General features: G+C 56.0%; 1 protein-coding gene across 6 annotated transcripts; it reads right to left on the bottom strand.

The window, feature by feature from the left end:
• Positions 1-588: 588 nt before the first annotated feature.
• Positions 589-23,385, bottom strand: KCNH6 (potassium voltage-gated channel subfamily H member 6). 6 transcript variants are annotated; one of them, XM_025890300.2, is made up of 13 exons: positions 23,109-23,385; positions 22,091-22,321; positions 16,884-17,045; positions 16,576-16,781; positions 12,955-13,380; positions 11,245-11,644; positions 10,008-10,207; positions 9,545-9,797; positions 6,253-6,446; positions 4,604-4,688; positions 3,858-4,026; positions 2,954-3,140; positions 589-2,660 (listed from the first exon to the last, which is right to left on the bottom strand). In XM_025890300.2, the coding sequence occupies exons 1-13, from the start codon at positions 23,182-23,184 to the stop codon at positions 2,376-2,378; spliced, it is 2,874 nt and encodes a 957-aa protein (XP_025746085.1). In that variant the 5' UTR covers positions 23,185-23,385; the 3' UTR covers positions 589-2,375. The 6 variants fall into 6 exon arrangements, with proteins under 6 accessions (XP_025746085.1, XP_073739150.1, XP_073739149.1 ...); XM_073883049.1 differs by having other exon boundaries at positions 9,545-10,207; positions 16,938-17,045; XM_073883048.1 differs by having other exon boundaries at positions 9,545-10,207.
• Positions 23,386-23,404: the final 19 nt, after the last annotated feature.

Genomic DNA, 23,404 nt, shown 5'->3' on the forward strand with positions numbered 1-23,404 from the left:
ATTTGGTTTCACTCATATGTGGAATTTAAGAAATAAAACAGAAGTTCATAGGGGAAGGGAGGTAAAAATGAAACAAGATGAAATCAGAGAGGGAGACAAACCATAAGAGACTCTCAACTATAGGAAACAAACTGAGGGTTGCTGGAGGGGCGGCAGGTGGGGGGATGGGGTACCTGGGTGGTGGGCATTAAGGAAGACATGTGATGTAATGAGCACTGGGTGTTATATGAGCTGATGAATCACTGAACTCTACCTCTGAAACTAATGATATACTGTATGTTAACTAACTGAATTTAAATAAAATAAGTTTTAAAAAAAGAAAAAAAGAGGCAGCAGCTCTTTCTGCCCCCAGATCCTGTCCCCTGCTTTAATAAACCACCATTGTGCACTAAAAACAAAACAAAAACAAAAACAAAAGAAAATGAATGATGTGAAGGGTGCTTGGCTGTCTCAGTCAGTAGACATGTCACTCTTGATCTTAGGTTATGAGTTCAAGCCCCACATTGGGCATGGATCCTACTTTAAAAAAAAAGAAGAATGATGTTGGCTCTTTTTTTTTAAGATTTTATTTATTTATTTGACAGAGAGAGACACAGAGAGAGAGGGAACACAAGCAGGGGGAGTGGGAGAGGGAGAAGCAGGCTTCCCGCAGAGCAGGGAGCCCGATGTGGGGCTTGATCCCAGGACCCTGGGATCACAACCTGAGCCGAAGGCAGACGCTTAACGACTGAGACACCCAGGCACTCCTGAATGATGTTAGTTCTTAAATCACTATGCTACTTGGATCTAAATGGATCGATATAAATGAGGCAATTTATAAAGTATCAATATTCACAATATACTAGAAATTACATGCTTGCAACTATTTAAACTTATCAATGAAATACTTCAAATGTTAACTTAAAAATGTGTATGTGGTAGGAAGGGATTCATCTTCAAAATTCTTTCAAGGAGTACCAAAAAAGGACTGAGGACTGATGATCAGGTACTTTTGGACAACAGCCCGTTATTGGAGCGATTAACTGCACATGTTCTCAAGCCAGACCATATGGATTGAAACCATGTCCTCCTTTTCCCATAATGTTAGGCAAGCTTCCTTTATTTTTTTTAAAGATTTTATCTACTTATTTGAGAGAGAGAGAGCACAGGTGTGTGGGAGAGGGCCAGAGGCAGAGGGAGAAGCAGACTCCCCGCTGAGCAGGGAGCCTGACACGGGACTCGATCCTGGGACTCCAGGATCATGACCTGAGCCAAAGGCAGATGCTCAACCAACTGAGCCACCCAGGTGCCCCAAGACTCCTTTTTTTTTTTAATTGAAGTATAATTTACAGAGAGAAGTACACATATTTTCACAATATGAAATACACTCACGTCCCCATCTCCTAGATCAGGAAGCAGGCAGGCACTGGCACCCCAGACGTCCCCCTCATGCTTGCATAAATTTCTTAGCCTCTCACTGCTTCTGATCCCTCATCTCTGAAATGAGGCCAACAATACCGACCCCACAGGGTTGTGGTGAGGCTTAGTGAACTAGTATCTGCAGAAATATCAGCAGGGGCATGGCACAGGGGGAGCATTATGGAAGTGTTTGCTGTTGTCATGATTCTTGATGGTGACCAAGTCAGAGCCTCTCCAATTCCCTTTACCCCAGCCTGGCTAGAAGCCCCATGCTCCTGGGGCTCCTGCGCCCAGCAGAGCACCTTGAGGTTCCCAACACACATATCCTTGTGGGAGGGACTTGAAGAAGACCACAGATGTTGGACTCACAGCACAATCAAGGACAGATGACCCTTGGGTAAGTAACACACCCAGCCCAACATGAAATGTGCAGACTTTATTAGCTGTGAGATGTTCCACTGCCCAGTAGAGCCCCGACGGTCATCACAGAACCATGAGGGGTGGAGTGGCTGGGGGCTGGAGCTCTGTGCCCTGATGTGTCTACTACAGAAGACACTTTCATCCCCAGCTAGTTCAAAGGCTCTTGGCAGGAGGTCTCACTAACCTTGGGTGCTGAGCCGTGAAGCGGTAGATAGTTCTGAGCCGCAAGGTGATAGTACCCAGCTGAGAGCAAGGTTTTCATGCAGATCAGAAATTTCTTTCCTCAGTGACACCTCTGTCCTGTAAGCTACCTCTACCCCCAAGCCTCACCCACCCTCCACCAGGCCTACCGTCTAAACAGAGCCCTAGAGGAGTCTGGCAAAGTCCTGAGCCTCTTCACCCATGCCTTTGTGGGTCACTTGGGTTGGCAGTTTGTAGCTACAGTAGGAGAATGGTTTTCAGAGGCCCATTTGGCAGCTGTCTGCCTCCCCCAAATCCTTCACTCTCGCCCACCTTCAATCCCCTCATGGTATCTTCTATCTTGGGGTTCAGTGGCTCTAACTCCCTGCCAATCCAGGATCTGAGCCATGTCTCTGGAACTCCAGCTGCTGGGGGACCTGGCCGAGGCGTTCAGGAAGGGAAGGAAAGCGGGGACCACAGACGAGTCCCTGTACCTCCAGGGGATGAAGAGGTGAGGCCAGGGGTGACAGGGGCCCCTTAGGCTGCTCCTGTTCTGAGGATACTGTGAAAATTTTGTCTGTTGCCACGGCCAGTGGAGGCATCCTGGAGGAGGAGTTCCTTTGCGTCGGCCTATACTTGTTCAAGTCACCACAGCTTGGGACCTGGGGGATGGGGGTGGGCAAGAAAGGGGGAGGCCACCAATTTCAGGGATGGGAACTGGCAGGAGCTGTGTCCTGTTGCCCTTGTCCCAGCTGTGGGGTCTATGGTTGCAATCTGGGCTTTGCCACCACCTGTCCAGGCTGCTTGTCAGGATATAAAGGAGGACAGCCGAAGCAACAGCTGCTCTCAGGCCACAGAGGCTCTGGGCTTGATGCCACATTGAGACCAAGTTCAGGGTGGGGCAGACATGCAGTTGCCTCCAGGAAAGCCCTTGGGGATCCCTTCATCTGCTCACCTGTTCAGGGGTCAGACCGCCCTGGGGCAGACTAGTGCCTGGACTCTGAGTGGCTGAGACTACAGGAAACAAGGCCAGGTCATCGGAGGAAGGGGCTCCCAGAATGTAGCCAGTGTGACCCTGGGGCGGGGGCTGCTGAAGGAGCTGTAGGATGCGGCTGAGGTCTGAGGACACGCGCGACTCCAACCTGCCACACAGAACCCCACAGTCAAGGTCAGGGTCAGAGTCAGCATCAGGGTAAGGGAGAGCCGTTCAGGTCCTGAGGCAGTTCTCAATTTTGTAGCCTGCATGCCATTCCTGCTGGATAGAATGGCAGCCTGGGACCTCCCTGAAGCTACTTCCCTGCTACAATCCCCAGCCCCTGCCAAAATTTCCCTTGGCACTGACTTCAATAATAACAGTGACCAGGCAGTGTGCACACCTCATTTAGCCCTCATAAGGGAGCTTTGGTATGGGTATTCTGATTATCCCTATTTCATAAAAGGGCAAACAGAGGCTCTGAATAGTTAAGTAACTTGTCCACATTCTTGCTGGTCAGTTGCAGAGCCAGGTTAGGAGCCCAGGACTAATGCCCCAAGCCCTTACTCTACCACCACAGCCCTGCCATCCACAGGCCACACCCCCTTTCCAAGGGTCCACAGAATTTGTTTCTGCACGAGGTTATGCCCCTCTTCCAAAAAGGCTCCCTTGGCCTGTTTTGGGGTTTGTTAGGACAAGCCATCCAAGGAACTGGGCTTAGTGACATAGGGAAGGGAAGACCTGCAGCTAAATGGGGCTAACCATTCTAAAACCCACAGGGTACCCAGTGATGTCCCTGAGCCACCAAGAGGGGGCACCCGTGCCTAGCCCACTGCTGGGCCTGCTCTCTGCAGCCACCCCCATCCCTGGCCCACAGGACACTCACCTGTTCATCTGGGCCTGGAGATGCTCTAGCCTGGAGCCTAGCTCCCGAGGCCAGCAGTCTGGGTCTCCCTGAGGGTTAGGGGAGCTGTGCCTTGGCCTGGGGGGCACTTGCTGCAGCAACTCTGGCCAGAGGCCAGATGCATCTGAGATGCTCAGGGAAGGGGCTGTGGCTGCAGGAGGGAAAGGGAAGCCTGAGCTTCAGTCTGGCTGGTTCCACAGGCACGACCTGGAGCAGAGCCCATCCCCTTCCCCTAACTGCCATGGGAACACATGGGGCTTGAGCCAGCAGATCCAGTGGATCTCCTTACCTGGGTGCCCTGGAGTACAAGGTCCTATCCCCACAGAGGTCTGGCTTCCAGTTCCCAGAAAGCTGTAACCCTGGGAAGGGGACTGGGGCCCCAGCTTGGGGGCGCTGACTGGGTGGGGACAGTCCAGCCCCGGCCTCACTGTCCAGAGAGCTGCAGCCCAGCCACTCCCCTGGTGCCTTGATGTGAAACCCCAGGGGGCTGGCTTGTATCCACCCCTGAGGACAGCCCTCACTCAGGCTCTGAGCACACGGGGGCAGGAAGGAGATAAGGGTGTCTATTACTGAGCCTCGGAGAGGGAGCCCCTCTCCTCTCATCAAGGGGCTAGGGAGGTCTCTCCCAAGGTGACGCAGATCAGGAAGGACCTGAAAGGGGTAGGAGGCCTGGTCAGGGGCTTCAGGCTGGGCTGGGGCTGACACTGGTGGAGGCTGGCTTTGCTTACCTGACTGGTTGTCACCGAGGAAGAAGCCTTGGTGGTCTTGGGTGCCTGGAACTGGCTGGGGTGATGACTGCAAACCCCCACCTGCCTTGTGGGGAACAAGAGCATCAAGTAACAGGTACCAAAGCTGGGACAGGGTCTCTTTTTTCTCCCCTGCACCACGCCCGCTCCCGTTGCCCTTGAGACAACTAGGTAAGAAAGTGGTAACAGGTGGCTGGGCTTCCCCTGATGCTCTGGGAAGCTTCCTGCAGGTTCTCTGCTGTGCTGGTGGGCAGGAGATTAACAGGGGCTTAGAGATGTGCAGCACCCCACCCACCCACCAAGAGTCTTAGGAGAGGCAGCCTTGAGCAGCAAGATTTGGTGGGGTGCGGGGGGAGGGGGACAGAGGAGCTGTTCTTGCAGTCCTCCCTTTCCTGAATGCCCTGGTGCTCCCGTCCTTAGCTTTGGCTACTGGGGAGTTTCCTCTGAGGAGACTGGGTCTGGAATCCCCAATCCATCCAGGATACCCTCAGCAGCACCCTTGGCAGACCACCCTCTTGGCACTATGAAACTTGGGGGTACCCAGGGGCTACAGATGCCCAGGCCATGGAGACCACATCTGTCTTGCCCTAGGGTCCAGCCACTGAGCACTTGGGCCATCTGATGGCTCCTAGGGGCTAGAGCCCCCAAGGCAGGGTCCTTACAAGATGTCTCCTAGACAGATCAGGTGGGGAGAGGAGAGACCGGTGGTGGGGAGAAGAGCAGAACGGACAGGATGGGGATGGCTGTCGACAGGAAGAAAACCTGCCTCAGCGCCACCCTCCAGAAGCTGGGCGTGGGGCTTGAGCCAGCAGAGCCCCTCCTCCTGAGGCCGGGGGTGGGGGGCTCAGTGCCAGGGCCTCAGACCCTGCTGCCCCTGCCAGGCACGCCTGCTCCCTCCTTTGCACTAGCTGATTCCAGACCCCCCTGTCCATACAGCCCCTTCTGGGCACTTCCAGTCTGTACTGTTGTCCCACTCCTTCGTAACCCTGAGCTCCACAGAAATTTGGTCTCCCCACACATCCTCGTGACTTCCTTGGTTATTTAACTATGAGGCTCTTTATTTTCCCTGAGTTGTTTTAGTCTCTTTCACTGAGTGATAAGCTTGTGAGGAGAGGCTGCTCTATCACTCATTTACACCCCTGGGACCTGGCACTGTGAGCCCCTGGATTCCAGACATTGCCCCCTTTCCAGCTGGGTGCCGCGGGGTGGAAAAAGCCTCAGCTGTAGAGTCGCACAAACTTGAGTCACTCTTTGGCTCTGCATTTGAAAGTATGGCTTTCTGTATGGCGGTATGGCTTTGGTCAATGTATTCATCCTCTCTGACCCCCAGTTTCTTCATCTAGAAAGTGGGGGAAATAACACTCTGTGCAAAGAGAAGACTAAATGAGATCATGTAAATGAAGCCGAGTTGGTGCTCAAAAATTGGTAGCTATCATCATACTTGGCATTATGTCGGCCACGGTAGACACAGAAGAAATTACAGTAAAGGATGCGGGATGGGGTTAGAAAGAAGGAAGGTGGTCGGGTGGGTCCCCTCAGGCCAGGCAGGCCAAGTGCTCAGCAGACTCCATTGCCCATTACCAGCTGGCCGAGGGCCACTCCCCTCCCAGGCCCACCCAGCCCAGACTCACGTCCCGCAGGTTGAAGGTGACTTCCAGCTTACTCCAGAAGCTGTCTGCAAACGCAGGGTACATATCCAGCACCTCCAGCAGGTCTGCCCGCTGGATCTTGTGCAGGTCACAGTAGGTCAGGGCCCGCACATCTGCACTGGACTTGCCCGGCTGGGCGTGAAGGCTAATGGGCTCCCCAAAGATGTCGTTCTTTCCTGCCAGCCAGAGGGGCAGGGGTCTCTCCAGGGTCTGGCTCCAAGCTCTCCTTGGAAGAGCCTCCCTGAGGGCCCCTTGATCATGAACTACCGCCCCCCCCCACCCTGCCAATTTCAGGGATCCTGCCAGGCTGGGGCTTGGTGCTCAGGATCAAGCTCTGGGGACAAGGCTAGATGTGCTGGCTGGGGGTGGGGAGGGGTTGGAGGTGAGACCTGCCTTTTCCTTTGTTCTCTGAACTCTGCAGAGAGCACATACTGTCCCAGCATGTGGGTCTCCCCCAATACCAGTCTCCATTCTCCTCAGGACCACCCTCTATCAGAATCTGCCCCCTTCCTATTTTCCGTGTTCTTTGGTACTGCCCCTATCCACCCCTCCACTCCAGGAGACAGTGGGCAGGAAGGGACACTAAAGGCTCCCTGCTCAACCTCTTCCTTGCTCCTCAGCCTGGGGGTGCTGTGAGTTCAGAGAACCCAGGGCCAGGGGCCCCCTGCTGCCCCCAGGGCAAGGCCTGAGGCTTCTGTGTCTTTGTGTTTCCACAGCCTACTGTGGGGCCAGGTAACCAGTATGGCCCTGGCAGAGGAAGCCTGGGGAAGTCACTTCCCCTCTTTGGACCCCACTGTTCTCATCTCTAAAATGGGTATAACCATATCTGCCTTGCCTGCCCCACTGGACTGTCCAGAGGAACAGATGTGTTGCTTGAGAAACTGCCTCAAAAAGCAAGAAGCACCCGACAGGTTGGTGCCAGGCGTTGGGGGGGACGGATGTCCCAGGGTGGACATAGGCTGGTGACACTTGGGGCATGTGGCGAGGGTAGGAGTCCCTCCTGGTGCCAGGCCCACCGTGCTGGCCACAGGATATAATATGAATAAGATGTTATCCCACCCACAAAGAGCCCCCAAAGCCCCACAAGACAGGCACCTAAGCCACCAACTAGTTTATACATCATCTCCAGAGCCCTAGGACAGGGGAGAACCAAGAGCTAAGGGCCGAGGAGGAGGAGGGGCTCAATCTACCAGGGATAGTTGAGGCAAGGAGGGGGTGCTTACAGAAGATGTGAAGTGGGGGCTGGGTTGTGACAATGAGGGCTGGGCCCCCAGGAGAAGGGCAATCAGAGCAGAAGAAACAGCTGTGTGCTGCACAGTGAGGGCAGACAGAGGGTCCAGGGCTGGGGTGCCATGATTGCCTGACGTCAACTCCCCACAGGGAAGTCCAGCCCCTCAGCCTGGCAATATGACCAGGACAATGATGGATGGAAGCCAAGACCTGTTGTCCAAGAGAACAGGATCAAAGGTCACTCAAGAGGAGGGGACTGAGGTCCAAGGAGGGAAGGGACTCGCCAGAGTCACATATGAAATTCATAAGCTCAGAATCTGGGCAGCATTATAAAATGATGGTTATCCAGTAGGTGAAGGATTATGCTCTAATGTACATTTTCACTCAAGACAAAATGAGAGGATTTCAGGTCTCTAACTGAAACTTAGATTGGACTAGCTTCTTCATTATTGAATAGAATTATCATCCTTCCCACTTGGATGGCACTTCTAAAGTAGGCTGGGAGGGAGGGAATGTCTCAAAGAGGAGCCCATGGCTTGAACTCAAGTCTTGAAGGATGACCAGGGTCTGCCAGGCAGGTGCTCCGAGCAGAGTGGCAACATGTGCAAAGGCAGGGAGGTGTGACAGAGACTGCAGGTTAAAGAACTCTAAGTAGTTTGGATGGCTGCAGCATGAAGTACCAGGGGGGAGGGTGGCAGGATTTAGGGAGGTCAGAATGGGGAGGACTGTGCATGCTGTGGTCAGGGGTTTACATGTGTCCTGAGGGTCATGGGGAACCATGAGAAGATTTTGAGCAGGAGAGGAATATGCGCAGATGTGAATTTCAGGCCACTGGCAGAAGGTGAAGATGGAGTATGGGGGTAGACCACATGCAGGGACACAGGAAAGGAGCTCTTGACATGTGCCCAGGGAGGACGCGATGCGGGCTGGGGCCAGGCAGGGACAAGGAGACAGGGGTGGGACAGAGAAGTATTAATGAGGGTAACACACAGGAGTCTGTGGTTGCCTGGATGGTGGGGGTGGGGCAGGGAAAAGAAGGATGCTCCCCTGGTTGACTCCCAGATCTCTGACCCCAACAACGAACAGTTCACAGTGATGGGGATTCTGAAGGAGCAGCTTTTGAGGAAAGATGATGATTTCAGACACGGACATGTTGTTTGTTCTGCCTGTGGAATATAGGGCGGCCATACCCAGGAAGGAATGGAATATTCTGGTCCAAGGAGAGATTGGGGCCAGGACAGAGCTCTGCAGGTCCTTGCGGATAGATGGGGCTGAGAGCATGGGAGCAAGGAGGTAGCTCAGGTGAGGGTATTGGGTGAGGAAAAGAAAGCAGAGCCCACACTTGGTGGACACCAGCTGAGGGCAGACCAAAGGGAGAGGACTGAGCAGAGGAACGGGAGAGGGCCTGTCCAGTGGGGTTGGAGGAGAGCCCAGCCACGGAGACCAAAGGAAGGAGAGGCTGACGTCCTAATCAGAGTCTTGGGGTGGGCTGAAGTCAGGGAGAAGGCAAGAAAGACGAGAATCATCTCAGAGAGGTGAAGTGACCTGCCCAAGGTCACATGGTTGGTAAGTAGCAGAGGCTGAGCATGCCCCCAAATCTGTCCCCTGTCCAGTGCTCATATCCTTCCTCCAAAGGGTCTAGCTGTCCCTGTAGCAGCAGTGAATGAGACTGGGGTCCTCCCTCCACCCAAGACAAACCTTTGCCCTCTCCAACTGAGTTCCCCAAGAGTGGAAGAAGATAGGAGCCTTCTCGGACTTCAGAGTCAGACACATAGCCCTGGAATCCCTGTCTGGCCACTTGTCAGCATGACCTCTCTGAGCCTCTACTTCCCTATCAGGAAAAATGGAACCTATGGTAGAGGTTTGTTTTAAGGATTCAGTGGGCTGGGTAGGCGGGAAAAAAAAAAAGCTTGCCACCGTGCATGTGCACATGGCAGGCCAGTAAAAGGTGCCACCATCGTTTAGGAATGGAGAAGTCCAGGCAGGACATCTCTGCTTCCACCCCACCCACCCATACCGGTCTGGCCCTCCCTGCCCGACCCACCTAGGATGGCCACGACCACATCGTCGCGCAAGATCTCGATGGAGCCACGGGAGATGAAGTAGAGCGTGGAGAGCACGTCGCCGAGGTGAACCAGCGTGTCTCCCGGCGGTGCGTGGGTCGTCTTGAACTTGACGGCCAGCGCGCGCAGGCAGCCCTTGCTGGCTCCGCGGAAGGCAGGGCAGTGCTGCAGCAGCGCCCGGTGCAGGTGCAGGCAGATGTCGGCCTGCAGGCACTCGGGGAAGCCTTTCAGCACCTGCGAGGGGGGCGGCCGCGTCCAGCGGGATGCGGCTGGGCCTGGGCCTGGGCCTGGGAGACCGGGGCGGGGGGTGGGGAACGGGTGGGGAGGGTGCTGGGGGTGCCCTGTGCCCAGGGGACCCCAGCCTCCCCCCGGGGGGCATTTAGCCAGAGCTGGGACTTGAGCTGGATCGCCTGCCCCACCCGAGGTCGGGCGGCGGGGACTCACCGCGTTCATGTCAATGCCGTTGGTGTAGGACCAGGCATGCTGGAAGTACTCTTCCAGGCGCTGCCGCAGCGGGTTTGGAATCTGGTGGAAGCGGATGAACTCCTTGACACGTAACATCTGCGTGTGGTAGCGCGCAGTGCCCGAGTACAGGCGCTGGATGATGGCTGACACGTTGCCAAAGATGCTGGCGTACATGAGGGCTGGGGTGAGGAAGCGGGGGTGCGGGGAGTGAGCTCCTCTGTAGCCCCACCAGGCCACAGCACCCCAGGGCCTGCTCCAGACCTCCTTCTCCCTAGGAGCCCTCTGATCAGGGGCCCCTCTGTCCAGAGCCAATTCAGAGCGCCCAGAACAGCGCCAGGGCACACAGAGGGACAAAAGGCCCTGGGCTTCCTGCCCTCCTCCCTCTGTGCTGTGTCTCTTGGCACCTTCCTGGGCCCAGAGGCCAGACTCCTGAGAACTAGGGCAATGATTTTCTTAGTACAGATTTGTTTTCCTCCTTCAAGTTGTAAAAAAGAAAAGGAAAAGAAAAGAAAAGAAAAGAAAAGGTATAATAAAGGGAAAACTCTTGGTCTCTGTTTTCACCCATTTTTTTTTTCTTATTTTTGTTTCTCTGGGCTTTCACATCTCTACTCTGAACGTGACAACTTAATCTACGTGTAAAATTCCACACTGACTCTTGTGTTGCTAGACGAGGGGTCTTGGGAAGCAGGCAGCACAGTGCAGGGCCTGGGGCACACACAGCCGGAGGAGCTGACCCCCTGCGAGAAAATTGGGTCTCTGTGTAATCCTTGGCAAGTTAAGACCTCACTGGGCTTGTAACATGGCCCCCACCAGGTAGTGATGAACACGAAGCATGCACCTTTGGCAAGCACTTACAAAAATGCCTGGGGGGCCAGCTTCATGGGTGTGTGACCTGTGCTAAGAAGGGCCCCATGCTTGGTTCCTGGCTCTGCTGTCACCATTCTGGAAATCCTTAAGACTTTTTAAGACTGTTTATGGTCCCCACATTTTCATTTTGTACAGGGCCCTGCAAATAATGGAGCTGGTCCTGGTACCTGGCACAGAGCAAGGACTGTGCGTGTGTTAAATTTTGTGTATCTTGGGTGAACATATGCAAAATTTCCTTGTGCCACATGCTGAGTATTTGCCCATCACACACAACGTTACTGTGTTATGTCTCATTAAGAAACAAAAATTGAATGCCATGGGTAAGGCCTGGGCATGAGGTGGCACTCACAGCCGATGAGCATGACGCAAATAGAGAAGACCTTCTCAGAGTTGGTGTTGGGTGAAACATTGCCGAAGCCCACGCTGGTAAGGCTGCTGAAGGTGAAGTAGAGGGCCGTGACATACTTGTCCTGCACCGAGGGGCCGGAGGCTGGGTCACTGCCATTGTAGCGCTTGCCGAGCTGCGCGCCCAGGCTGTCCAGCCAGCCGATCTTGGGCTCCAGGTAGGGCCGCTCCACGTTGCCGATGGCATACCAGATGCAGGCCAGCCAGTGTGCAATGAGCGCAAATGTGCACATGAGCAGGAAAAGTACAGCTGCCCCGTACTCAGAGTAGCGGTCCAGCTTCCGTGCCACGCGCACCAGCCGCAGCAGCCTCGCCGTTTTCAGCAGCCCAATCAGGGTTGTGGTCTGGAGGGGCAGGGAGGGGGCCATGGAGCCAAGGGTCAGCCCTGGAAAGGTTGCACTTAGGGCCACATTTGTTCACTTGTGCATACGGTCACACAGTCATTCAACAAACACTTATAGAGAAGCTGCTCTGGGCTCTTGGACAGTGCAGCACAGTGCAGCACAGCGGAGGACCTTAAGGAGCTCTCAGCCTAAAGCTCCAAACAGTGTTATGGTTGTGAGGACAGAAGTCCAGGGGAGCACAGAGAAAAGAGAGGTCAATTCTATGGTGCAGGGTAGGGGAGGCTTCATAGAGGAGGGGACCCACGAGCTGAATCTTGAGAGATGAGGCTGAGTCTGCAGGCAGACAGGAGGCAGAGGGAAAGGCATTCTAGGCACAGGAAGTAGAATGAGCCAAGCAAGGCGTGGAGGCGTGAAACGTCACAGCCCGCGTGGGAAACCAAGTGCAGTGTTGCCGCCTGGAGTGCAGGGTGGAAGATGGTGGAGTGGTGAGAGACGAGCCTGGAAGGGGCTGTTCTGTGGGCCTCAAGGTCCAAAAAGTTTGGCTTTTATTTCAAACCACTGGGAAGCCACTGAAGGTTCTAGAGTCTCAGATAAAGGATCTGAAACTGGTCCTGGCTTCTGTGTGGAGGGGTGACACTGGCAGGTGCAGGGCTGGGGCAGAGGTCAGTAAGGGGGCCGCTCAGTGTTCTGGCAGGGCAGTGGGGGTGGAGAGGAAGGGAAGAGATTGGCTGGAAGTGGGTGGGCATGGGAGCAGGGAGTGATGAAGGATCCCTCCTGCTGGACAGGCCGTTGAGGGGGTGGCTGGTACACAGAAGGCAGAGCTGATTTGAATGGAAAGCTGATCCCAAGGAGGTGGGGCAAAAGGACATCGTGGGACTAGGAGCCATGAGAAGAGCCTTCAAATACCTTCATGTCAGCTGTAGGAAGCGAGTGGGCATAGTGGAGGGTCTGGGGATGACAGAGGGGTCAGGCTGTCTTGCGGAAGCTGCCTGTGGATTCCCTTTCCGACTCCAGGGTAAGTGTGCTTTAGAAGCCAGCACAAGGGGCTGGGACTACAGAGGTGCCCATCCCAGAGAGGGCAGAATCCTGGAGCATAAGGAGGGCATCCAGGCCTAGGGTACAGCCTTGGCTGGTCCTTCTCTGGGGCTAGGGGACAACACGTGTTTGAGGCCCCCTTTCTACCCCCACCTGCTTTGGCAAAGGTAGTCAATGCCAGGTGCTCTCTGCACCCAGGACCATGGGGCTGGGAGGCCAAAGCGCTGGGACACAGGGGATGGCCACAGCAGCTGGCCTGAATGGGGTGTGCTCACCTCATCGGAGCCAGTGCGGAAGATGAGCAGGTCGAAGGGGATGGCGGCCACCATGTCAATGAGGAACCAGCCTTTGAAGTAGTGGACGGCAATGCGGCGAGGGTGGCTGACCACCTCGTCGTTGGTGTTGACATAGGTGGTGCGGAAGTTGATGACAATGTCCACAATGAACATGATGTCTACGATGAGGTCCACCACAGTGAGTGGACTACAGGTGTAGCCGCAGTCCACGCGTTGAGACTCGTCCTGGTCACTGAGCAGAAAGGCGGCCGAATAGGGTGTGAAGACAGCTGTGTAGATGACCAGCAGCAGGATGAGCCAGTCCCACATGGCCTTGAAGGGGCTATAGTGCAGGAGGGTCCCCCGGTGGATGCGTGGTGCCTGCAGCTTGTACTCCGGCAGCACGTCGGCGCCCAGGGACAGGACCTGGGGGTGGGGGCCGTAGGGCAGTCAGCAGGGTGTCCATGACTAGTGAGACAGGTCTGGGAGGGATGAAGACTCCAGGGTGAGGCCTGGGGAGGGGGATCTGGGAGAGGGTGGGTGTTGAGGGCTGTGGAGGGCAGAGGGGATGAAGCAAAGATGGGGTAGAGCGTGTGTGAGGCAAATACATAAGGGGACAGGTGTGTTGGGAGTAAGTGCAGAGAGGAGACAGGATACAGGGGGAAGGAGGCAGCTCTGTTGCCTAGTGACCCCGGGCTGGAAGCTCACCAGCTCCCTCACAAACGGGCCAGCCTGGAGTGGAGACAGGGCTGGGGGAGGGGGGAGGGCAGAGGAGAACCAGGCTCAGCGTCATCTGTGGGCATGTTCCAGAGAAGAACCTAGATCGAAGGGGTAGCTGGAGGTTCGATCCTCTCTGGTGGGTTTGGGAGGTTCCCAGTAGTCAGGATTCCTGATGGGAACAAGTCACTCCCAGAATAACCTCTTCATTCCTGTGGAGCCTAGGCCAGGGAGGGGCCTCCTTGGGGCCGACTCACAGAGCCTTCCATGGGAAGAGTCAAACTTGGGGTCGTGTAGCTAATCTGAGCCCTCGACGGGTCCTGGGCACCAGGAAGCCCCGACTACTTTGCACATGTACCAGGGTGTTTTGCTCATTACTTTCAGCTGAGCCCCCTTTGCTCTGCCCCTCCCACCCCTGCCTCTGAAACTATGGGCAACATAGGGTCACGAGGCCCAGCCCCACACGCCCAGGCTCTGGCCAGCTACCCAACACAAGAAACAGCTGGGGCATCAGGAAGGGCATGTGTTTTGAAGCCAGCCAGACCTTCCAGGTTGATCCCAGGCCTGATATTGCTATATGACTGTCTTGGGGCAAATTTTACAACCTCTATGAGCCTCAGGTCCCTCATCAGCCGAATGGATAACAAAGCACAACCAACTCCAGATGAGATGGTGCATCTCAATGGCACCTGCTGTTCTACCATAATCCCTCCTCCCCACGCATCCCATGTCAGGCATTGCCCCAACAGGGATGGAGCCTGAGGAGTGGCCCACTGACCCCACCACCACCGCTGGATAGGCCCTGGCAGATGGCCTCTGTTTGAGAAAATCTGTAATACAAGGTTCTGTCCTTGCAAACCAGATCCATTAACAGATGAGGTCACAATAAGGAAGATCCATCAGAGGGCTAGTTTCACCCTGTGGCTCCCTGATCAGCCATCTAAAGCCCTAAAAGGGGTCACACTGTTCCCACCTAACAGTGACCCCCTACTCTGCCTTCAGGCCTCAGCTCCTATTCTGCCTCTCAGGAAGCCTCCTCCGACCCTCTTTCTTGGTTTTTCTCCCTGTCTCCCGTAAACAGCCCTGAATACAGTTATTCTCCACTAAACAATAGGCCATCTTATATCCCAAGCACTTAGTCCACATGGGGGCTCAACTAAAGGGAGCGACCTCAGCCAACTGAGCTGAATGAGCACTGAGAGTCTGGGCTGCCATAGCTACTCCTCTTCTTCCCTGGCTGCTCAAGACCACACTATGATGGAACCCCGAAGCAGAGGGCCGGAGGGAGGCAGCAGGAATTCAGAGGGTGGGGGGGGGCAGTGGATGAGAAGGGAACGTCCACTTCCTTAGGGCCCCCGGACAGGGGTGCCCTCTCCCCCACCACACAGACCTCCTTAGTTTCCCACTGCCTCTGAAGCCAGCATGAGGGCCTTTCCCAGTGTTGCCCAGAGCTGCAGGGTCCTCAGGAGGTAGGAACTCAGGTGTGAGGGCCCAGCCCTCTGAGGCCTGGTTGAGGCCTGGGTGACTTCCCTACTCCGGGCCCATGCCAGCCCCCTCCCCTAAGCTCTGTCAGGCACCTCTCCTACCTTAGGGCCCTTACGGGGTGAGCTAGTAAAGCCAAGACTAGCTGGGGCGGGGAGCAAGATAGGAGCAGGTGGGTTGGTGGCGCAGGGACCACAGGCCCTAGCCAGGCCTGTCAGTCTTCACGGGCAACTTTCCAGTCTAACAGCCCCCATCACCGCTGTGCCAACCTGAGGGTCCTGGGGTGAGTGGCCCCGGTGGGGTTCCCGTGGCCAGGCCACTGGGCCACGCTGCCTGACCTCTGAGGGCCCAGCCCTGCAGTCTGGGATGCTTCCTTCCCAGAGTTCTCATGTTTGGGAAGGGGCTCGGTCACAGGGAGTTTCCATCCCACCTGCTCCATCACAGGTGAAAGGGGGCACAGGTGAAAGGAGGAAGAAGAACTGCCCCCATCCCCCATGAAGGCAAAGCCTCAGAGAAAGCTGGGTGGACACCCCCTCACGCCTCCCACCCGCATGACCTGTATTTCCTCGCTCAGGCCTGGCCTAGTCCCCCCTTGATGCCTCCTGGGGACTGCATTACTCAATGTCAAAAGGGTCCTCAGAGACCACATAGTCCAACTCTCTCCCCATGAGAGCCCTGGGGCCCAGAAACGGGATAAGATTATTTGTCCAAGGTCATTCAGCAAGTCAGCGGCAGGACTCTGGTCATCTGAACCTCAGGCAGGGCTCTTGCTTTTCCCTCTAGAATGGTGGTGGTGGGGGGGGGGACTGGGGCATCAGGCCCCATGCAAAGGCACATTGGGGTCAGCTGAAAGAGAAAACCCAAGAAAGTTGGCCTTGGGCTGGCTGAGGAGGGGCTTAAGGGGAGGGAGGCATTCAGGGCATGATCCCCAGGAAGCTGCTCAAAGAGAGTTTAAGATGCCAGGGCCAACTCCCCTCTGCCTGGCTGGCGGGGGAGGATCCAGTTGGGAGTGGGGGCTGGGGCGGGGTAGGGAACAGGGACAGGAACAGGGCCCTCCATCCTTCCTCTTCTCCCCTCAATATGGCCGACACTCCTCTCTCTGCTTCTCCTTTTTTGTGACCAGCAGAGGCTTGAATAGGCCCCCCGTGGTGGCCTGGGTGTCCCCCCATCCCAGGCTCCTCCAGACCTAGGATGTGGCACGATTCACAGGCTCTGTTGATACCGACCTCTGCTGGCTCTACCGTCAGGATGGTGGCCTCTAGGTCTAAGGAATCAGACTCCGGCAGGACAGGGGGCTTGGGGCTCAGACCAGACACCAGGGAGCTGGACAAGCTGACTGCCTCTGCCATCCCCAGCCCCAGGCCTGAGAAGGGACCCTCGAGGCCCAGCACAGCCCCGCCCACCCTGCCCTGCAGCCCGCACCTGGGTGACCTTCTCGGTGACGTTCTGGGTCCGCTCCACCACCTTGTGTGGTGCAATGATCTCGATCTCCGTGGTGGAGCCTGAGCGGTGCTTCTCCAGGTTGAACTCCACAAAGTTGAGCGTGAACTGTGGGATCTGGCCAATGGTCCTGTATTTGACCCTGCCTGGGCCAGGCCCCTGTGCACCCGGCCTGCCATGAGAGCCCTCTGCAAGTAGGCCCAGGGTCAGAGCAGCCAGGGCCAGGGGACCAGCTGCCCCATCTGGTACCCCCACTCACCCCTCCTACCACCACCTGCACCCCACCTCACCAGGGCCCAGGAAGCTCTGGGACAGCAGGCACTGGGACAGGCTGCGGCGCTCACTTTTGGCCAGGAGCTGGGCCAGGTCCTCAAAGTTGAGGATGAACATGATAACGGCCCCATCCTCATTCTTCACGGGCACCACATCCACCAGGCAGCGGAAGCTGGAGGCTGCAAAACACCATTGGGAGGGGTCACGGAAGGGATCCTTTCCTGCAGTAACATGGCCAGGGGAAGCCAGGGAGGGGGCTGGGTTGAAGTCAAGTGAAGGGCAGCCACGGGACTATTGGGCAGAGGGTTGGTGATGCTGCCCAGCAGGTGTCCCACCCACAGGGTAGAGGTGGGGAGAGCAGCTTAGCTGCTCATTGGGAGATAATGTAGCATCAGGCCCAAGTCCACACTCAGCCTCCGCTCAGGGCTTAACCTTGAGGTTTGCTTCTGCTGTAATTAAAGCTGAGCAGATGGGGTGGATTAAGTGAGGTTGGGCATTCTACCCCATGTTGCTCTGGCTGGCCCTGGGTTCAGCTCTCATATTCCTGTCAAACAAAGATGCCCCACTCCCTCAATGCTGGAAGGAACTCTTGGAGAACACGCTAAGTACTGTGCATGGAACCAGTTGGCAATTTAGGCCTCAAGGTCCATGGTGGTGCCCCGTGGATCCTCGGGTGGGGCAGACATATACACCCCCTCCTCCATTCTGCAGAGCCTGGGGTTCTGAGAAGCTGACTGGCTAGGGCTGGAAGGGGACATGAAGTGGGGCTCCCTGAGCTCTCAGCACATAAGAGCTTGGAGAGGAGAAGGGACAGGTCCAGGATGAAGACACTGGAGTGAAGCCCAGGCTGCTGCCCCAGGCCTTGAAGGCGCTCAGCGTCCCAAGGCAGAGGTGCTGGGACTGAAGAGCAGGCAGAGCAGTGGCCTGGGGTCTGGAGAGGGAGAGAGATGGCAGTGTGGGGACAGGCCAGCCCCCCTCTGCCACTCTCACGCCCTCTTGGGCAGCTTAGACCTAGCCGTTGGCCCTCTGTTCTTTCTTGGCTTCAGGGTCTCCCCCACCCCACATAGGTGGATGGGAAAAATCAAAGCTAAGACAACCACATACCCCCAGAGCCCAGCCTATGGGCTGAGAGGGTGGGTGGGTGCCCCATAAGCCCCCTCTCCCTAGTACCCAGTGGTCCCATGTCCATCAGCTCAAACTGTTGGTGGGTATCAGGCCCAAAGGGCAGGATGTTAAGAGCAGGAGCCTCAAGTAAATATGCAAATCAGAAGGCAGAGCTGCCCTCCCTGAGGGCAGGTTTGGGTCTGTCTCATGTGTGAGGGGCCAGTACCTGTCCCAAGTGTTGTGTGTTGGTTGAGTGAATGAAAGAATGTGTAAATGTGAGTGGGCGGGAGGCCGGTTGGCAGAAGCATTGCTACTTTGGGGTCCATTAGGATCTCTCTTCCCCCAAACTGCCTCCTCACACCATCAGCACTGGGGTGCAGCTGAGCGGCCCTCATCCTCCCTCCCACCTTCTTCCCTGGGAACAAGAATCTCCTGGATCAGATTCCCTGACTCCCAGGCACCAGGCACCCATCTGTCAGCTGCTGCACTGGGCCCCGGGGGAGACATCCACACCGAGGAGAGGCCACCCACCTGCCTCTGTGACCACTCCTGGGCTCACAGGGCTATAGGTTCAGCCTCCCAGACCACAACCTGACACTCCTGTCAGCCCCGGGACACGGTGAGCCTTGGACACTGGGACCTAGCCAGGAAGTGTCATTGGCCAGTGGTCCGAGACATCCCCCCCAAAGCCAGACTGTCTCCTCACTCTCTGGCACTACAGAGATCTGGCCTGGGAGAGGGCAGGGAGAGGGCAGAGCTGGGCAGGGCCTCCAGGATCTCTATGCTGCTGGGGACCATAGAGGCCCAGTCTTCAAGTGGCACCCACTGATGCTCTCTTTGGAGAACCGAGGCTGGGAATAGACCAAAGACCCGTCATATCAGTGAGGGCTGGAGGGGAGCTATGCATGGCATCCCATGCCCGACCTTCATTCTTGCAGCCTGTAGGGTGGGCAGAGACAGGAGGCTGTGAGGATTTAGATGAGTTCCGAGCATTCTTTTTCCACAACCCTAGGCTGTCCTTGCTCACAAGTAATTGTGTCTGGGTGACCAGAAGCAGGTGGGTGTGTCGCCCCAGGTTGTACCCAGGAGTGGCAGTGTCCCTGTGCTCTTGCTTCATTGCTGGAGGGGGAGCCACAGTCTCTGCCTTTTCTCCCTTCCAGGGGCTCCTTCCAGCACCCACCTCATCTCTGACCAAGGGCAGCAGATTTTTCTGCCCCCTGGGACGCAGCCCTTCTCTCTGCTCTTCTCTGCCTCCTGGATGTGCTCCTTCTTTAAGTTTCCCTTTGCTCCCACCCCCTGCCCCCTGGCCCTTGCCCCTCCTCCACATAGCCTCCTAGTTGTCTATCACCCCCATCTCTTTATGCCCACCCCGTCCAGGGCTGCAGGGGGCCCTCAGGGAGAAGCTGGTGCTGTAGAAAGCTGACACTAGGAGGGTAACAGGGGACGGTGGCCTCCTGCTTGGTGCTTCTGGCATGCATTGAGTGAGTATGTGGAAAACACTGGAGCCTCAGACCTCAGCCCTTACCCTGTCCTCCTCATCCAGAGCTGAGGACTGGAGGAGCCCAGGCATCCTCCAGTGTGGCTTGGAGATTAGGAGACTCTCTGGTTTGGGGTCATTAGTGAAGAGGGCCTGACAAAGGCAGGCAGGGCTAAGGCTCCTCTAGCGGGTGCCCAGTGGGGGCAGACAATGAGGTGGGGGAGATCTGAGTGCTCTCCATCCCTCCCTCCAGACTCTCATTAGTTCTAGTCTTGTGACTGTCCCCATTCCTCCTTATCTGTTATATTCTTACTTTCCTTAGTAAAGGCAGATGGAGGAAGAGTCAGGTTCTCAGGGGTCTCTGAGTCCTGTCTCACAGGGTAATTTTTGCCAAGTGCCCCGGCTTCTTTGAATCCAACGCCGTGCAGCGGTATAATGTGGAAATAAATGAACACAGACTTTTCATTTTGAGTTGGAGAGCCGTCAGTGGATTACCCTTTTAGAGGAAAAGAGGATTATAAATAAACCAGCTAGAGTTCTGGTCAGGACCCTTTTCCACCTCCCTGGAATCAGGGGGAGGGGGTGAGAAGAGGTATTGACTGGAGGAGAGAAGAAATCGCCATTAGGATGCTTGTCAGGAGGACTAAAAGTTGTATGTGAATATGATAAAAAAAGAATCATGTGGTCAGTGTGGACCATAAGGTGAACATTAAGTTATCTGAGCACCACATCCTTTCCTTAGGGTAATGCAGGCCAAGAAGCTATCTTTTCTGGGTTTCAGGCCATTCTCAGGTAGGTTGAAGGGTAACAGGACAGAGAGGGGCTTAGGGTTGGGTGGCATAGGCTGGGATTTGGGGGCAGCAGATATGTGGTAATTTCCCATTTTCACAGAGGGCCAGCCTACAAGACTAGGTCCTGGAGTGTCTTCTGATGGCTGGCGGACCCCAGCAGGGTTCTGAAGATCTGAATCCTGATCTCAGAGGTCCAAAGCCTGGTCTTGATCTCTGGCCCCTGCCCAGGCCCATGCAGGGTGCTGAGGAGACGCTAAGAGACCTGATCTGACATCCCCAGGAGTCTGAGATCAGCCCATACCCCTCTGGGGCCCAGGTAGAGCTCTGGGGTCGAAGAGAAGGACCTGTTGTCCCTCCCCCTTTCCTGCTGTCCCATCCTATTCCTGGAGGACTCTTCTCACTCCCCTGTCACCTCCTCCTTGCAACGATGTGAGGAGGTGAGGTCACAGCTTTTAAAAATATTCTAACTTCATGAACCCCATGAGTGCTGCTGAACTAAGCCAGATTCTTCCTAGAGCCCTGTTCACTACCCCTGCGTCCGCTTGGTTGGCAGCAGCAGGAGGCAGTCAGGGAGACAGCCAGGACCCACCCGTGAAGTACCCTAGAAGCCCTTAAACACAAACATGCACACACACACACGCTCATGTTCACGTCTACATTCATGTTCTACACACACCCCAGGCCCCTAGGACCCAGGTTCTTAGTACCCCTCAGTCCCAATCCAAAGGAACCTGCCCTTTATCTATGCTCAGATGGCTCTCGTGCCTGCCTTCTCCAGAAGTCTGGCCTCTGAGCAGAGGCAGTTGGGGTCCTTTCTCCCTTCTTGGGATTACTCAGAACAAATATCCCGAGGAAAGAATCCAGAGACTTGGGTTCTGGCCCCAAATTGGACCCCAACAGTAGGATCTTGGGCAAGTCCCTCTTTTGTCTTGGGCCTTGGTTTCTTCATCCATGAAATGAAGGGATTTATCTAAGCCACTGGTTCCTCAACTTGGCAGAACATCAGAACCGCCAGGGAGATTTCTCCAAATGCACCTGTTTTGGTTTCAACTCACACCTCTGAGTCAGCCTCTCTCTAGAGAAGGTGTGTTTTGGAAAACACGCCCCAGGTAATTCTGATGCAGAACCAGGGTGGGGGGCCATTAAGTGATTTCAAAAGGACTTTCAGGATCCTAGTTCCCACTCATCTCTCCCTTCCCTCCCACCCACTGTCTGAGACACTGAGGTCCTAGGGGGAGAGTCTTAAAGGGCCACAGAGCTCTGTCCTCAGCTCCTGCCCCATGCTTCTGTTCTGCTTGCAATAAACATGGGCTGGCAGTAACATCCCAAACTGGAGGAGCCTCTGGGCAAGGGCAAACTCCAGACTCTATCTCCCCAAGGATCTGGGGCTGGGTGAGCCAGGTCGACTCCCGATTCCCAGCCAGTAGCCCCCAAGCCTTGCCTGCCCACAGAGGCATTGAGGGGGTGACTCCTCCTCTAATCCCCAGAGCAGACGGAGATGAGGAAAGGTTAATTTTCATTCCAGCTGCCTGACAGCTGGGGCTGACAGTACAGAGTGGGCAGCCAGGAGACTGGGGACATGGGGGAGGGATGGTGGAGCGGGAGACCCTGCCTGCAGTGAGGATCAGTCTGTGAGTCAGCCTGGTCCCCAGCTTCGGAAAAGGACCTCACAAGGCATTGTATTCATTGCCCTTTGCTCCCCCCATGCAGATAAGGAAACTGAGGAGCAGAGAGGAGCAGGATTTTTGGGGGCCTCTGGTCCCTGGGTCAGTGCCCTCCCGATGGCCACTCTGGCTGGACAAGAGAGGGGCTGAGTCAGCCCTGAAGAACCTGTGGCCCGAGGGAGCCTCACCATCCTTGCGGTAATAGAGGATGTCCACCTTGCACTCCTCGGTCCCCAGCAGGGCCTGTGCTAGGCGGGACTTGGCGCTGCACGGAGTATTGGGGCCTGTGAGGAAGTCGCAGGTGCAGGGTCGTTGCATAACCTCCACTCGGGAGTAGCCGAAGAGTTCACAGAAGCCGTCGTTGCAGTAAATGATGGCACAGTTCTCCATCTGCGCATTGGCTATCAGGAACTTCCGACCTGGGGTGGGATGTGGGAAGCCCATGGCAACCAAGACTGGGCAACAGGGGGTGGAAAGATCATAGGGATTCTTGGTAGCAGTGAGGGGGTGTCTAGATGGGGGAGCAGAGCAGTAACCAGAATGAGGGAGAGAAGTCAGGTCTGGCAGGGGTGGGAAGACCTAGGAGGCCAGATTCATGGGGGATGGTCATGGAACTCTTGAAAGTAATGAGGGTGATGGTAAGGATGAGGGATCAGAACAGTGACCAGAGAAGTGGGGGAGGGGAAGTCAGGCCTCGGGTCGTGGGAAGACCAGGGCAGTAATGGGGTCAGTGAAGTGGGAAAGAGGCCCAAGGCTTCCTGGAGTCAGTGCAGGGAGTCAGGAAGAGGGAGCAGGGATGTGAACAGATGGGGCCCAGGCCTGGTGAGAGCTCCTAGAAAAACTAGAGTGGCTAGGGTCAGGAAGTGAAAAGGAGGGATCAAGGAAACCTCTGGAGGAAGTGTGGGGGGTGTCAGGAGGAGGAAGCAGGACAGTGATAGAAGGGAAGGTCAGCGATTGGGGTACCAAGAAATCAACTCAGGGGAGGGGAGGCGCTGCCCTCTGCCTCTCCTGCCCCAGAAGAGAACCTGGCATTTGAGGTAACTGGGGCTCGCTGGAACAGAAGGTGTCCGGGGACATTAAAGAGAAGAATTTTGCATTCAGCGTCAGTACCCCCCACCCTGCTCCAATCAAAGTAAGTAAAGGGGCCTCGCCACTCCTGCCACCGAACGAGTTCAGATCGGCCCCCACCTCAACGCATACACTCACTCTGGCCCTCGAACTTGCGGATGATGGTGTCCAGGTACGTGTTTTGGGGCGCGACGTGGCCCCTGCGGACAGGCATCTTTCTGTGGCAGCCTCCGCCCGGAGCCACCAGTGCCCCGGCTCCCTGCGTCTCCGCCTGTCCTCGGGCTCAGTGGCGTCCGGTTCCGGGTGGGCGCAGCCCCCGGAGAGGGCCGCGGGGCTCCGTGCCCCGGCTGCCCGCCTGCGCCTACCCTCTGCTGCCCTGGTCGGCCCTACCAGGCCGGCCGCTGCCGCGCCTCACCCGCCAGGCGCCGGCCCCG

The sequence above is a fragment of the Callorhinus ursinus genome, unplaced genomic scaffold (assembly GCF_003265705.2).
Source record: "Callorhinus ursinus isolate GAN/ISIS: 27379988/994484 unplaced genomic scaffold, GSC_fseal_2.0 scaffold50, whole genome shotgun sequence".
NCBI classification, from domain to species: Eukaryota; Metazoa; Chordata; class Mammalia; order Carnivora; family Otariidae; genus Callorhinus; species Callorhinus ursinus.

Excerpts from the sequence above, each read along its gene's own strand:
- KCNH6 (XM_073883048.1), bottom strand. The coding sequence starts at position 23,184 with ATGCCTGTCCGCAGGGGCCACGTCGCGCCCCAAAACACGTACCTGGAC. Across the intron at positions 17,046-22,090 it reads CCTCTATTACCGCAAGGATG|CCTCCAGCTTCCGCTGCCTG; the intron begins GTGAGGCTCCCT and ends GGTGTTTTGCAG. Across the intron at positions 11,645-12,954 it reads TCCGCACTGGCTCCGATGAG|ACCACAACCCTGATTGGGCT; the intron begins GTGAGCACACCC and ends CTGCCCCTCCAG.